The sequence below is a fragment of the Pholis gunnellus genome, assembly GCF_910591455.1.
Source record: "Pholis gunnellus genome assembly, chromosome: 18".
In the NCBI taxonomy this organism is placed as follows: domain Eukaryota; kingdom Metazoa; phylum Chordata; class Actinopteri; order Perciformes; family Pholidae; genus Pholis; species Pholis gunnellus.
In genome coordinates this window covers 15,486,281-15,502,781 of record NC_136545.1, presented here as the reverse complement: position 1 = coordinate 15,502,781, position 16,501 = coordinate 15,486,281, and the positions used below count along the sequence as shown (strand labels likewise).

The following is a 16,501-nucleotide window of genomic DNA, read 5'->3' as shown; positions in this document are numbered from 1 at the left end:
TTCATATCTTGACCTCCCCAAAAAAATGAAATGAAGAAGAGACTTACCACAAGCAAGAAGAGCAGCGAAGCTGAGCAGCTGCAGAAACATGCTTTGTGTTCTGTCCATTTTCTACTTTTCTATGTTCACCCCTCAAGCTGTGTTTCTACGCATCCTAATAGCTTTAAGTTGTTCTCCAAACTCTCCTGAACCTTTTGCAGCGCTTGAGATGTGCTGTAGCTTCCAGTCATCAGACCTCTGAGCATCATATCTCTGGTTCACCTCTTTTCAGCATCTAGCCAGGGTCCAAAGACTGAAAGCAGTAAAACACAGACGACAGACATTTGAGCTCTTGACTCATTTTCTACTTTACAATCTGCTGCAGTTTGCCACCAAACACAACTTACATGGCTAAAAACAAAGCGGGCTATTTTGATACCACAATGTGCAATATTAAGGATAAAACATAGTACCAAAAATACCAATTCATAATAATAAACATGAATTCGACAACAGAAAATGGAGGTTAAAAAAACAATTAAATATTGTATGTTATTTCTTGCAAAATGCATTTTAATGTAAAACACCTCGAGTCAATTGGCTGAATGTGTTTTATAAAAACAATTTACTTACCTAACCAAGAGAATAAAAGGCTGAAACATTTTCTGTGTGACTCCAACCTCTTCTTCAAGTTGAAAGTTTAAAAAACAAACCAGTTCAATGTTATAAAATAATCAAAGCACTTCCATCAATGCCCAATTAAAGAAAAGAAAAAGTATCCGATATATTTTGGGGGGAATTGGGACGATCTAACAGAATATGTGAAATTGTGCTTAGTGGTTCAAGAGGATGGAATAAAACACTTTTTGTCTTTCAGTAACCAAATATAAAATACATATGCATATATGTCACCACTGCTTTTAACAACTGTGTGTCCTTATCTAACCTTTACTTGCATGCCCTGTTTCTGTTTTGATGTATTTAAGAAAGTCTTTTCCAACACCTTCATCAGCGACAACAAATAGGCTAATTCTGGCATTTTATTATACCATGTGTATCGGTTGATTCTCTCAAATAAATAAAATAATAATTGTTGAAAATGGTAGAAATTCTGTGAGCTCAAGGCCCAAAGAAGTCATACCACACAGTACATAACAATAATAATACAAACACACAATTAGTTTCTTGAACATCAACAGGGGATGTAAACAATTTGTGCAACAGGAGCTTCAGGCGTCTATAAAACCTTAAAGACGTGTTGATTATAGTTTAGTGTGCACATCACATTTGACACACAAAGTCCAGAAGAGCGTGTATAACAACCACACCATAAACTTTATACTGCCAAACCTCTGCCTCACACGGTTACTTTTTAACTGGGTTTGACAAGATGTTACAAAACAATAAACCCAAATTTTATATTAAATTCTCATTAACGCGTTATATTGCTCAGCAGACTCATCAGAATCTCCTGAAGTACACTATCATGAACCAAACTCTTTAGTTTAGACCTGATGTGCACGTTGATGGAGACTTTTCATAAGTGAGAGAATAACAACTTGATAGCTGAAGGGTTGTTTGGGCCGGTTTGGACCTAGATTATAGTCCTGACGGAGGCAAAATTTGTTACCGAAAAAAAAAAAAGAAATCCCACCATTAAACTTTACACATAACTTTATTGTACCAATTCATACCAATACCAGGTAAACAAAAACACAGGATGGAAGCAGTCAGGAGGAGAAAGAACAACAAAGTACAGTCAAATTTACAAAAGACTTAGAAAAAAAGGTTTCTGGCTCATTTGCTAACAAAGTTGGGAAGTTTTGTTCTTTCCGGTTTTGGAGTAAAAATGATGTACCAGGTTAATAATATGCACCAAAATGATGATTGCCAGTACACAAACTGTCCAATAATATGTTTATTTCTATTATAACCATATATAGCATTTCTGTATTAAAGTCATCGCTCTGTCAACCTATTCTGAGGAGAAGAACACTTCGCCAGAAATTATTAAAGTTTTCATAGAAATGGCAGAAATAGGCAGGTGTGTTAAATAAACATCTTTAAACTTATAACATAAAATTCTCCATTTAGGACAAAAATATACTCAAGACTTCACATCTATTCTAGGAAAATAGTGCACAGCAATGGATTAGACAGTGTAGTAAAGGATAATAGCAAAGATACACCTATTTTATTGTACAAAATATCCATATATTAAAATATATAACGCGACCATCTGCGGAGACAAACCTCAGCTGCATCTCATACATCACATCCGAAAGCACTCTGATTAGGATTTCTGACAGTCCAGCTATCGTCAAACACAAATCTTCAAATTGAATATCTGTCCCCGTCAGTTTGAGCAGATCTCTGTACAATAAATCTGAAAAAGACCTTGAGAGGTGCACCGTATTGCTCTGATCAGTCCTCGGCTCTCAGGTATAAAGTCATCAAACCGTCCTCTCCTCTGAGGCGACTCAGGATTCAGCGGGCGTTGAACCAGATTGTGCATCTGCAGCTTCCCTAGAGCGGCTGACACTCTCTTTTTTTTTTTCTTCGTTTGGCACTTGCAGCAGTTAAATTCCTTGAACCCGTCACCTCCTACCCCAGTCAATGACTTGTCCCAATTAACCTTAAATGATTGTTCAAACACAATTACAGGCACATTCCAGCTAAAACTGCTGCAATATGATTACAGCAGCTGGAACTGCTGATAGAATAATCCTGAAACGCACCTTTTAAAAAGTCTTAACAGATGTTCTCACGTATCCTGGCTAAAGATCACAGGAATCCTAGAAACGTATTTGACATCTTAACATTGGATTTCAGATTGACTGATGAAAATGTTAACGTTTTAACTGCATACGCTGCACTGCAAAGAATGTGTTCAATCTAGTGATTTTTCACATCTGTGGAAAAGAAGTGCAGAGCCAACGAGTAACCCAGAGACCTTTGAAATGGTCTCACACTGGCCCACATTCATAATGTGCCGTTGACCAAAACTCACCTCTCGTTCCCGAGACGTTCGTATCAAATACTAAAAGGCTCAGCTACTATGTTGCCTTACAAAAAAGTCAAAACTATGTCAAGGCAGTCAAACAAAAAGAAAATACAGTACAAAGAACAGACGTCACTGATTGCAAAGAAACACCAGCAGGAGTCAAGAGAAATGTCTCGAACGTGTCGTCGTGCCAGAGAAGACTTCAGGTGTGTCCGTTGTGCACTGCAAGTCAGCAGAACCTCGCTAACATTACTCGATCACTGTGTGCAAACCGCGTATCAGCCACAAACTGACTGAGGCTGATGTTCAGAGTGGCCAAATCCCTCCCGTCACTGTGTGTGTGTGTGTGTGCTTTTGTGTGTGTGTGTGTGCTCGTGCAGTGACCGGATCGGACGGTGACTTGGCAGTCAGTCACCTGGGAACAAGTGGAGCGGCGGTCACATGCAGTTGGCCACGTTGCTGGAGCCCTGGCCGACGTCTCTGATTTGGCTGACGTGAGACGAGCAGACGGCGACTCCGGCTCCGGCCCGGCAGTGAGACACCGAACCCACCAGCTCCCATCTGAACAGCAAACAAGAGCACGACGAAAGAATAATGAGACGACATTCTAACAGTCCTAAACAACACAGCAGCTCTTAAATTATTGGATGCATGGAACCCCCTTACAGTTTATCCTGATGGGTTTTTAGAGGTATTGGATCCTCTAAAACGCCACCTCGATACCGTAGAGAAACACATCACAGTCTTCATTCATCGCCTGCTCACCTGTTCATCCGAGGCTCAAAAGCCTCCACTGTGTTCAGGTAGATGTTGCCATTGTGACCCCCGACTGCGAACACTCTCCCCATTACGGTGGCCACCCCGACTCCCCCACGTGGGGTGGTGAGCTCAGACACGTACTCCCAGCGGTGCATTCGAGGGTCAAAGCGCTCCACAGAGCTCAGGGGTGAATTGTCATCAAAGCCGCCTTTGGGAACAATGAGAGAGAGGATTATATAAAAAAAAAATGAAATCACAAGAAATGTATCTCGGCTGAAGGGTGATACAGGAAACTGGCATGTATGATTTTACTACAATAGCTCAGGTGTTAACCGCTAACACTCAGAGGATGATTGTGTTGTTGCTGATAAAGCAGACACAAAAGAAGAGGATTTCATGAATCCATACTGAGCCACAGCTACTGACCAGGCAGAACGCCCCGTTTCAATGAACCTTGAATGACTCTTCAAATTCCAGCGGTACAATAAAACCCTCACACTGTTAATCAGTTAGCAGATGGCTTTACAAAACATGAACTTTCACCTTTCCTGATTCACGCATTTGTGTATAAAGTCGCAGGCTGTGTGTCTGGGAGGCATGTGACCCGGGTTGACAAAATGAGTAATTCCAGTCACAGACAAAATACATCTTGTATACATCAGTATCTGGTACCGACAGTACCTGGCAACCCATGTGATCCGATCTGAAGAGATGAATATTACAGGTGTTGGGATGTCATGTATTTATTCCTCTCACCCACTACATAGAGGCAGCCGTTGAGCTTGCTGACTCCATTCCCGGCCCGTCGCTGGCCCATCTCGCTGACCTCCGTCCACTTGTTGAGGTGCGGGTTAAACCGCTCCACACTGGACAGGGACGCCACGCCATCGTTGCCTCCCACTGCGTACATGAAACTCTGGCAAAGAAGCGGGTATAAAAGCTGTAAAGTCCAGAACGGACATCATATAAATCAAGTCACACATGATGGGCCTCCGTTTGAAGTCTTACCCCCAACGCCACGGACCCCACTCCTCCTCTGGGAGTGTTCATCGGAGCCACGGCGCTCCAGCAGTCACTTTCGATGTCGTAGCGCTCGACATCGTTGAAGCAGGAGTTGTCATCCAGACCGCCGATGGCGTAGATAGGACCACCGAGAGCGGCCAGGGCTATGCCCCTCCTGAGAAACACACATCATGTCCATTTACTAAGACGACAGGAAACAACTCAATCTAAATTTAAAGAGAATATGATTGCTTCAGCATATTGTAGTGTCTGTGTATACCTCTTGGTGTTCATGGAGGCTTTCATCATCCACTTGTTGGTGAGGGGGTCAAACATCTCCATGTTGCCCAAGTGTTCGCTACCGTCATGGCCGCCAACAGCATAAACCTTGCCTAAAGAAACCAACATCAAACAGATATGAGAGTCTTTATGATCACGTGACCTGACCAGGAAATATTATTGTATTTGTAGAAAACGTATATAAGAGACACTCTGTATAATGAAACAGCCTCCAAACTTATAAAGTTGGATCAACACATCTCTAAATGGTTTAAAAAGACTGAACATTACAACCTTCATGAAGGTAGCAGTTATTGTAGTTCCAGCTAGGTCTATAAATAAATTGGCAACTGAGAATACAGGTCGTAATGTTTCCAAACTGCTCAACTTTCTATGCCACCTCTTTTCCTTTCTGGAGTTAATTATATATACTAGTAACCCCTCTTACCTCCTACAGATATTACACCCACATGACGCCGTCTGCTGTTCATTTCAGGACCAAAGAACCAGCTGTTCTTAGTGATGGAGTAACACTCGATGCTGCGAAATGGGTCACCAGAACCCCCCCGGCCACCCACACAGAACAAAACCCCTGAGGGAAAATGGTCGGAGAGAACAAAGCGTTGGCTTTCATACTTTATGCACAACGAACCTCAGAATAAACGCATTTTTATGGAAAAATATACAAAGAAAATATGAGTTTTTATATTATTGTAAATCTGATTAAGTTAAGACTAAGCCTGTAGCTGTTACAACACATTAACACTAAGAAAAGCATTTGGTTTCATGCATGTAGCTGTGTATTTCTGAGGTGCTAAAAAAAAAAAAAGTGCAAATGCCATAAAATCAGTTGTTACATGTTTTTAAAGCCAAACCATATAAGTACTACCTGCAGTGTGTTTCCGGGGTATGGTACGAACTGAATACTCAAAGTCCAGCACCACCTTGTTGCTGAGGTGCAGGTGGTAGTTCCTGGCTTCGTCCATCAGGTCGCGACAACTCAGGTTACCTTTAACCATCTCGTCCTTCGCCACCGTTCCAGTCAGGAACTCTACCGGGAGCAGGGGGAGGCGCACCTGAAGGAGAGACCAGACATTGTATCGGGGTTGTAAACGCGATTACGTAAAAGCTGTGAACGCATATGTAACACACATTTTACACAGGGATGTAGCTTTACCTTCAGGCAATCAGTAAGCTAGGTTATAAAGTCTAGAGGTACTTCCAAACACAACACACTTTTGACTTCAGGAAGATGCAGCACTAACGTACGTAAGCTAACCCACACCCCCGCGCTACCTGTAAGCTGTGAACTCTCTAACCTGAGACATGATCAGGTCCAGCCAGGTCTCGTGGTGCTGTGGGTTTGCCTTCAGCCATTTCACCGCTGCGTTGTACACCTGTGTCTCTGAATGGATGTTGAGCTCGCTGGAGGACAGCAATGTGCGCAAGTGCTGGGGAGACACGGAAGTAAAGTCCTCGCAGTCCACCACCTCCGTGAAGTGTTCGCAGGCATAGCGGTCAGCCATGTCCATCAGGTCCACGCGATTGTGGCTCTCAGCGAAGGTGCGTACTGCCAGGCAGTTGGTGGGGTGGAAGTGGGCCTTCATGTACTCACAACAGGCTCTCGCGACCAGCTCCACCTGAAAGATTCAAGCAGTAATGAAGTAAATATTAAAAACTAAATAGAATTCTGTTCCGTGTACAAATTGTCATAACATTTTGAATTGCTTAAAAAACGGAAGCATTATCACGCTTAACCCTTCATTGAAAATGCAGAACCCCTTTTGTAAGATACGGTGCATTTCTTTACCTGAAGGATGCAGGCAGCATAAAGCAGTGGCTGGACATTGTCCACAGTTAACGTGAGCTTGGAGGAGTAGGCAAAATGCACCAGGTCCTGGATGGCATCACCATCAAAGTCCTTGATCTCGATCAGTTCCTGCTTCGCCTCGGACATCTCTGAGAGGAACATGGCCCTGAGGAACAAATAGTCACATAGACAACAAGTGTGTTAATACTGTGCCTGATGACTATCCTTTAGGGCTGTTACAAGCATTACATTTTAGTTTATAATAAGGAAAGTGTCCTTTTTCTTTTTTGCTTTAGTGAAGAATGCAGTTATAGGCCAAGTTAAAAAAACAACATAAGAATGTAACATACCTGAAGTAAGGGATAACACAAGCCAGCACTAGCTTGTGGCATGGTATCATCCTACTGCCAACCTACAAAAAGAGACGTTTAAAAAAAAACAGGAAACAAGACACACCTGTATACAGCATTAATAATCTCACCGTTTATTAATCTCCACAGTACGACTGCGATTACAGCAGCTATTTAGGGATTCAAACAAAAACAATGCTCAGCTAAAATGTTGATTAATTACGCTCACATCTATAAAATATTGAAATCACAACCTTTAACCAGATATTACGGAAAACATAAAATAAAGAAAATAACAAAAACAAATAGAAGACGAACAAATCTCGCTCTTCCCTCGAGTCTGGACCGAGTGACCCACCTTCAGCGTGACGTCACAGAGCTCTCCTACTTCATAGAAATGCCTGAGGGAGTTGTGGAAGTCCTTCCAAGCCTCATGAGCCTCAAAGATAAAGGACCCATCGGGCTCACAATCTGCTTTCGATGTCCTGGTCACAGGCCGCTTCTCCTTGGGCTTCAGCTGCTTGGCATGGTCTTGCACCATATCCCCTGGTGCCATAGCTGGCTACAGGTAACAACACCTAGAAGAGAGATGAAAGAATCACTCAATCAATGAGTAATCAGTAGAATTGAGGGGAAATAATCAGCAACAACTATTAAATTCATCATATCATTCCCTGGTTTGAGCACCTCAGCTGTAAAGATCTGTATCTTTGTTAATTTGATATTGATGGGTATTGTCGCCCATCCCTAGCAATAAGCAGGCCAGATTTTCACTACCATTGACTGTGCCATGCAAGAATAACTTGCAAAATGAAACCCCAAATCAGTGCAAATACCATTCTACAGGCTTCAATGGAGGAAACACAAAGAGACATTAGTGGTGGAGGACACTGCTTGCCAGCTGAACAAGTTTGGTCAGTAATCCTCCCCCCCCCTCTTTCAGTGTCACTTCCCCTTTACTCATTTAGCAAAGAGACCGGAGACAAAACAGGACATGCACATTCCTCCAAGCTAACATGACACACCATGCAGAGAATACTGTGCAATCAAAAAACCCATACAAATTCCTACCTATTGCTGAATCAGATGAAAAATGTCCACAGTGTTTATGTCACAGAAATACTGAGAGCAGACAGCCAGAGTCCAAAGCTCCACCCACACCTTACAGATGATGCACTGTCTCTCCTTTAAGCTTTATGTCTCTGAAGCTGAATAGACTCAGTGTATCGCCCCCCTCATCACTAGTCCTCTCAGCTATACCAGCAGAAACATCTACAGATCAAAGGCTCGCTCTCTCTCTCTCTCTCTGTCTGTCTCTCCCCCCACTTCTGTTCTACTACACTTGTGGGCAGGCTTCATCTTTCAAAACCACATGTGGGGGACTTTGAATTGAGGGAATATTGCAAAGGCAGATTCGGGAACACTTTCATGGCCTTAAGATGATAACATCGTCTGTTGTATAATTTATGAGGAGCGAGAGAGTCAATAATTTAACGACAGATGTATCGCACAACTCAACTCCACCGAGTACAAAACGGGAAAAACAGTATGTGCCGACAGCAACCTCTTTTTAAATTCAAACGTGTTTTTTTAATGCATCTGCCATCTGCATACAAAAGGGACCAATATAGCACATTTGGTAGAAAGGTACACAAGAGATGAGTGTCTAGAGGCACACAGGAACTACTCTATGCTGTGTTTCCATTGGTTGGCCTTCAATCAGAGTATTGTGAAAGGAATAACTCAGCTAATATGCTTGCTTCCTGCACACTTGATCACTATACTTCCCTCACCACCTTTTAGGAGATTGAGGTTGAGATCAGCTTGTGATAAAAAAATCAATCAATGTCAAGGACTACTTGCTATGCAGTCAGCTGGAACAATGTAGTAAAGCATTTTATAGACCTTCAGATCACATACACAGTTCCGTTTATGCAGTCTGAAAGTAGTGCATCTTTAGTCCTGACTAACTTTAGTCCTGCACATGCCCAACATGTACAATAAGGGGACACATATATATGTCACCAAGATGTTTTAACAGCTTCTCGAGGACATAATATAAGTAATACGATAAGATAGCAGCTATAACAATACTGCAGATATCACATAATTGACACCAAGCTAGTTAGTTTTAGCTGGTTAATGTAAACGTTAGCTAGCATCTATTCTACAGATGCCATTAACGTTAAAAGTATTTACACGTGTCAATGTTTTGGTGTACGATACAAATAAATACTTGTATTTATCACAGCCAGATAAGTGCGTAATATCGGGCACAACTGTGGGGAAAAGTTGAGATAAAATCTAAAACATGAAACACAATCACACGTCAACAGTGTGTCACGAGATTAACGCTAACAGATTACTAGCTTGTTTGCTAACAGCAACTAGCAAGCAGAGTAGCATCCGAGAGCTAACGTTAGCTGGCAGGGAAATAAACCGATTCAACCGGGAGTTATGGCGGAAATCTTAAATGTAGAAATGTAACAAATAACATTGAATAACCGCTGCATTAAGTTAAACATATTTAATTTAGATACCTCATGTCGTAGGGAGAATTAAGATGCCGGTTTCATTGAGCGGAATGTTTGGCATTGGCACGTTTGTTGTGATTCCAGGTGCCTCATGGGTATTGTAGTTTTAAGGCATTACCTGACCAACTGCTGAAAGGACTATATTAAATGCTTAGAAGCTCATAATGCCGGTGAAAAGCGGCCAGTTTTAAGATGCGCTCTTTTGTTTCTGAAGCTGATCAGTGAAACATCAAAGTGTAACATATTTTTTCAATAAACTTCACACAGAGGGCATGCGGTAATGCATAGAGGGCTCTATGTTATATATTTCCGAAAGCAATAACTATTGATAAACAATGTCAAAGTTGATATAAACAGTGTCACATTGATTGCTCTTATTAGGTCTTCTGCCTTCCTGTAGAAGAGTTCCAGTAAATTACACTGACCTGTTAAAAATAAAGCTACAGCTTAATGTTCAAAGTAGGGAAATGTTAAACTGTAATTACAGTTGTTATAAAACTATATTGGCCAATCAAATCTTGGCTAAAATTATACATTAACACCTTCACATACGGTTTTGAGTTACATTTACTGTCAGTGCAGCGTCTGTATATTTCAGCTGTAAACACATATCGAAAACAGGCCATTAATGTGGACAGATGTTATACTTTTATATAAATAAAATATCCTCAAAACATAATTTGTGGGGTCCATGCCCACAGACATAAAATACGTAGTCCTGAAAAATCACAATTTGCTTGAAACTGTCATCGCAGCAGTGTTAAAACAGTTAGTGTAAATCTTAACAAAAGGTGTTTTCTATTAATACTTTTTTAAAATGGGATTTACAGATAACTAGGGGTGTGTTCTCAGATAAATGGTGATACTTCGAACTCTAAGAGCTAAAACTGTCCAAAAACAACACCCAGACCATTTTACTTTAAATGACTGAAATACATAATTTTCCTGTAATTCAAACTGTGATCAGTGGGAGGCCAATGGAAGTAAGAGCAGCCAAACATTATAATGAGACCCACACAGAAACCTTCACACAATAATTATCCAAAAATGTTTTATTTCAGAGCAGTGTAAATGTATGAAGTTCACCAGTGGAAAATAACATGAATAAACAGTTTTACAAGCTACTTGAAGGATGTACAATATTATTTGACACCGTCACCGTCAGATGGCCACCACGAAGCAAATATAACATTATGTCCGCATCTCCTACTTGTACTGCTTCTTCTTTTTCAGGAGCGCCTCCCGTAGAGCAATCTGGATGAGGAAATCAAAAATATTTCCAGTTGAAATGCTACTTATATTAAAACACAGTCAAATATACAGCAGCTATTTCTGAGAGGTGTGACCTACCTGTTTGTCTCTGAAGGAGCGTTTGCCTTTTGTTCTGACATTCTGACTGTGTCTCATCATCATGAAGTTCTTCGTCTTCCTCTTCTCTCTGTTGCTGGTGCCGGCGTGTGGGTTCAGCTTGGTATGCTTCTTGACAAAATCCTTCCGGTCGGGCCGTCCCGCCTTGAAAAATCGACAGAAAATTACTCCCAAAAAAAAAGATATTTGCTAGTTTTCTTAGTAATAGCAAAACTATAGTTGTTCTGGTTATCTTTGTTACCTTTATTTGACATTTTATAGACCAAACGATTCATCAAGAACATAATCAGCAGGCTGATGTTACAAAAGTCGCACATCTAGACAATAAATATTCCAGGCTGCACAAAAGAACAATTTAAAGACGGAAAAAAATAGATTCCTCACGCTAGATAATGCTCCCATGAACATATATTGAATTACCACCTGTGACGTTCGAGGGTCGAGCTCTTCTTTAGAGGCATTATTTAGTGTGCAGATTCTATTTTTCAGAGTCCACAGTGTTTCAGCGTCCATGAGTAACTCACTAGAGGAATAGTTGAAATCACCCTATAGGTATAGCATTAGAGTTTTACCATTGCTGTTGCCAGGCGCGTTTCCTTGTCTGCCTTTGGTTTCTTATGCAGTTTCTCAATGTTCCTCAAAGTCAGCACCTCCCCTCTTAAGGATTTGGGAAAAAAAACAAGCAAAAACCTCAGTATGAACTTCTATCTTTACCCACACACACACACATCAATTTCATCTCTGTAAATGATGCTTTAAGCTCTTCTAACCTGTTGTCTTCCTCTTCTTCGAGGTCCACATGTGTCCTCTTCTGGCCTTTGCCTGGTGCACCGCTGACCTCCTTAGCCAGCTGGACCATACGGATCTTCTTGAAGTCATCTTGAGTGAGGAGCCTGCTGCCGCTGACCGCCGCTGCTTTGGCTTTTCTTTCCTCGACTGGCATATCCTGAAGCTTCTCCACCTTACACACACACACACACACACACACACAACTCTTATATTAAAACCAAGATGCCAAACAAAATGAAGCATCAGCTTGTAAAGCCCTCTGAGGCAAATTTGTGATTTTGGGCTATACAAAATAAATTGAATTGAATAAACTATCCAGTTATATTCTCACCATTTCTCCCGCCTCTCCATCCGAGTGGTGAACATCCACCCACTCCCCATCTTCATCATCACCACCACTCATACTGGCGCTCTCCCAGCCATCTGTTGTACAATATGAAAAATGCGCCAAATATTGATCATCTCTATACACACATGGACACAATGGATTATGACCAGTTCAGCCCCTGTAATCAAATCCTATAGATTCAATAAGAAGAAGAAAAAGCTGCTCACCTCCGCCTTCCTCTCCCTCTTTGCTCCCCTCCTCCACCTCCAGGACCTCAGCTCCAGGAATGTAATCTTTAGCCTCCAGCTCTCCGTAGTCTCTGATCTTGGCCTCGGTTGATGCCTCTGTGGGTCTCCCCTGGAAAACAAGCGGCACAATTACTTACATTTGTTGAATGCAACAACAAAAAAGGGTTCTTTTTTTAAAATGGTTGTTGTTGTTTTCCAGTAAAAGTCTCGGCTCACCCTGTCCCTCTTGTGCAGCATCTGTGGATTAAGACTCCTGAAGAGCTGGATCAGTCCTCTGGCAGACATCATCACATCTGAACGCAAATACAGACAGAATCATGTTGTTTTGAGAGTGAATATACATGCACATGTATGCACAACTCCTTAGCGCATTCACATTTGTGGTTTAAGTACAGTGGCCAGAAAAACAGACTCACTCTTGTCTTTGTGGATCTTGTACTGAGCCAGGTCCTGCAGCAAGTCCTCAGTGATGGCGAGCGGACAGCGGGCTGTTATTTCTCTGATGGCGTTGATGCTTGATACAAAAAAGGTGTCGAATTTAATATAACATGGTAAAGTAAGCCGTGGCATGGTAGCTACGTATAAAACAATAAATATGGAATTTGTATTTCTGGTTTGAACATTTTAATCCATGCAAACTTTTGAGAACTGAAACCAGAAAGCAGACAAGGCTGCTACTCACCCCACAGTCATGACCTCCCCAGAGTTTCTCTCCGTCACAAAGTTGTTGGCGATGGTCATGATTACAGGTTCGATGATCTGCACAAGTGGGAAAGTGTGAGAAGGTTCATACAGGAATCCTTGCGTTATAATATTTGTGTTGACGGAATAGATGGATCTTCACGTACCTCTGGTGGGACGAGTTGATGGGAAGCCTGGGCCACACACAGGAGAACCTTTGTCACCTCTAGAAAGGCAACAGTTTGTTAAAAACAGCTCGTCAACACACTTTCATTCACTTAATTGGGAGTTCTTTTTACCTCTTTGATGGGGCTGTAGAAACCTCTGAACAAAGGCATAAAAGTTGAAGAGGAAGAGCTGGAAAAGAACAGAGTGTTATGCTTTTATTATTATTCCCATAACTCTGGCACAGTCAGAACGGCTTAGATGTCGTTATTGCTGGCAAAGCTTCTCCTGCACACTATTCATGTGAAATTCTGCCAATATTTACGAGGGCCAGTTCTACAGCAAGTCATCTGCCACCAAGGAGCGCACAAACTAGCTGATGAGAGCCACGTCACTCACCTCGTGGATTCCAACCAGTCTGGATATGAACTCCATCATCATGATCTTCACCTCGAAGCGCTCTTTAGAGGCTTCCAACTGCTTCAAGAGTTTCTCAGAGAAATCTTTGTAAAAACAGATGTTTGATGTTAATTGTTGACACAAAAGACCCTGAACAAATTCTTTGTGCTAAAGATGTTGTGGAGAAGACTGACGAGTCTACCTTGCGGGTCATGAATGAGGTGAATAGCAGAGAAATTGAACACTTCCACCTTCTTCTTCTTCTTGTGTTTCTGCCCGATAGAGTCAAAACAACGAACGTTATTCATTTGAACACAAATGACACAATACGAGTCATGACGTAGTAGTTACAAGAGCGGTACCTTGAGGACTTTCATCGCCTTTTCCATCTTCTTCTTGTTTTTGGAGGTTTTCTTGCCAGTGGAGTATCTCACCTTCACGTCTCGGAGTGATGGTCCCTCCGCCTGCAAGACAAGACCGATTCTTAACAAAACGCATATCTTAAATATGCATTAAACAAAAACGACATTCTGGAATGAGAAACGGTGTAATTTCTATATATTTTTGGTACTTGCCTCTGAGTCTGAATCATCTGAATCTTTCTCATCCTCATCTTTGCCCAGAAAGAATTTAAGACCGGCAACAACGATCTAAACAGGAGGAGAGACAGGTGAGAATGCACTTGTGCAATATAATGAGCAAAGCATTGCTTTCATTGGGAGAAAACATACCTTTGTAACCTTGGCGAAGCACGCCGTTGTTATGACATTAACTGTTTTGGTGTCGTTCCTGCGACACAAACAAAAAAGACAATCAGACTAAAGAAGCAAAAAATAAGAATGTGTAAAGTGAGTCCAGTGTACAAACAAAACCCCACCATATGTTTCTCTTGTAAAGCTCCACCATTACATCTAAAGAGATCTTTGCTGCTAGGGGGTTACTGTCTCTCAGCATGGTGTACATGAAGTTCTGCAACGTCTGAAACACACAACAGTATCACATCATCACGCAGACAGCGAGCGGTGACTATTTGAAGCTGCTGTAGTCAAACATGAAAACGTAAGACGTGCGAGTGTGTGTACTTACTGTGTTAACTTTGTTGTTTTTGTGCTTGGCATTGATGTTTTTGATATCTGCCACGATGTGTGTGTACAGTGTCTGCGGGGAGAGAGAAGCAAATGTTTACTTGTGAAGGGGGAAACATCAAAAGAGCACAAGTCAACAATTAAACATATGAATACAGAAGAAAAGCCTGTGAGAGTTATAGATTCATTGCTATACGAGGAAATCAGACATGGTAAGCATGAATACAATTTGTGAAATTAGCTTTGTACAAGAAGTTGTCAACAAATTCACCTTCTACTCAAAACTACTTCTTTTAATTATAAATTATAAGACCAGACTTTATGAATGTGCATCTACAATTTCATGGAAAACATGTAATAACAGTTATTTTCAATATCAATTAATCCGCTGATTATATTCTAGATTTATCGATTGATTGTTGGGTCTTTAAAATGTCTATCTCTGTTTCTCAAAGTGCAAGGCGATGTCTTTAAAAGTTTTTGTTTCGTCATCCAAAAACCCAAAGATATTCAGTTTAATACCTCCATATTTGCGAGGCTGAAAACTGCATTTTCTGCCATTTTTGCATTACAAATGACATGCCAATTACTCAAATATCGAAATAGTTGGCGATTCTTTTTCTGTCACTCGATTAACCGATTAGTCGCCTCATCGTTGCAGTGCTACATGACTACACGGACAGAGAATACACGTTGGAGGGCTGAGTGCAGTGCCGTGCTCCAACCTTTCTGAGAAGTTTGTCGTGACATCGCAGCAGCTCAAAGAAGAGCTCCAGGAGGCTGGTGGGGTCGATCAGATTTTTGTTCCTCAAAAGAATCAGCCCTTTGCAGAAAGTCTGACAAAGACAGGAAACAAACAAAAACATGTCAACACTGACAGACATGTCATTTGCATGAATATCAACAAACTCATAACACGGACAGTAACATATAGTCTCACCATTCTTAGGTCTGGCTCTATCATTGTGTGGTGACTCATTAATAACCCAGACAGCTCTTGTGGATAGGTGGACAGCTGCTGCGGGTAGCATTGGCCAACCTGAAGGACAAGAAGAACTTTAATTACGCAACCTAAAGATACTACACAATATAGCAGTGCTGGAATGCAACAAAGTACATTTACTTCCACTCTCAGAGGCAAACGTACTTTTTACTCCACCATATATATATGTGGCAGCTCACTATTGGATACAAGCTTAAACACGGTACCTGGGCGAGAAACATGACAAGATCCGCCAGCTCCTTGTTCGGCTTGTCGGGCTGCAGTTTGAAGATCTGCACGTTGGACTGGTAGTGTCGGTACTGCTGCTGAAACTGTGGAAGGCACAACAACATAGCGATTAATTACTGCAGAAAGTCTGCTAGCCAACAACGTTAGCGCGTTTGGCTAACAACACTTACCTCTTCTACGTATGACTGTGGATCTCTTTTTATAAGATTCTGCAGCTGTGGCAAGTTGTTCGGCAGCTTGTTGTTGTTTCGCCCGGACATGTTTGAAGAGGGGTCTTTGCCAGTAAGTAGAGAGAAAACTATGAAAAGCAGCGGTTCACAAGGCAAGCGTGGCAAATGTGTAGGCTGCCATTTAATTGCAGTGGCGAACGTTACTTCCGGTCATATCTCGTCACTTCCGCTTTTACTGAAGAGTTTGTTGACCATATTGTTGATATTTACTCATGTGCTGCTGTTCTTGGGGGTTTAAATTATTTAAAACTCATGTTACC

The 16,501-nt window shown here is 41.6% G+C and overlaps 2 protein-coding genes across 2 annotated transcripts; both read right to left on the bottom strand.

The window, feature by feature from the left end:
- Positions 1 to 1,666: 1,666 nt before the first annotated feature.
- Positions 1,667 to 9,821, bottom strand: klhl8 (kelch-like family member 8). Its single transcript, XM_079179698.1, has 12 exons — positions 9,724 to 9,821; positions 7,542 to 7,761; positions 7,184 to 7,245; positions 6,834 to 6,999; positions 6,343 to 6,663; positions 5,913 to 6,099; positions 5,472 to 5,615; positions 5,025 to 5,136; positions 4,751 to 4,919; positions 4,499 to 4,658; positions 3,749 to 3,950; positions 1,667 to 3,544 (listed from the first exon to the last, which is right to left on the bottom strand). Exons 2-12 carry the CDS (start codon positions 7,737 to 7,739, stop codon positions 3,421 to 3,423), a joined length of 1,845 nt encoding a protein of 614 aa, XP_079035824.1. The 5' UTR covers positions 7,740 to 7,761; positions 9,724 to 9,821; the 3' UTR covers positions 1,667 to 3,420.
- Positions 9,822 to 10,746: 925 nt separating this feature from the next.
- On the bottom strand, positions 10,747 to 16,355 carry sdad1 (SDA1 domain containing 1). The gene is made up of 22 exons (XM_079178757.1): positions 16,182 to 16,355; positions 15,990 to 16,094; positions 15,721 to 15,819; positions 15,506 to 15,616; positions 14,782 to 14,853; positions 14,573 to 14,673; positions 14,427 to 14,484; positions 14,271 to 14,345; positions 14,058 to 14,159; positions 13,898 to 13,967; positions 13,696 to 13,799; positions 13,431 to 13,488; positions 13,299 to 13,357; positions 13,133 to 13,209; positions 12,867 to 12,964; positions 12,667 to 12,743; positions 12,430 to 12,559; positions 12,206 to 12,297; positions 11,856 to 12,046; positions 11,658 to 11,742; positions 11,068 to 11,229; positions 10,747 to 10,971 (listed from the first exon to the last, which is right to left on the bottom strand). Exons 1-22 carry the CDS (start codon positions 16,269 to 16,271, stop codon positions 10,924 to 10,926), a joined length of 2,064 nt encoding a protein of 687 aa, XP_079034883.1. The 5' UTR covers positions 16,272 to 16,355; the 3' UTR covers positions 10,747 to 10,923.
- Positions 16,356 to 16,501: the final 146 nt, after the last annotated feature.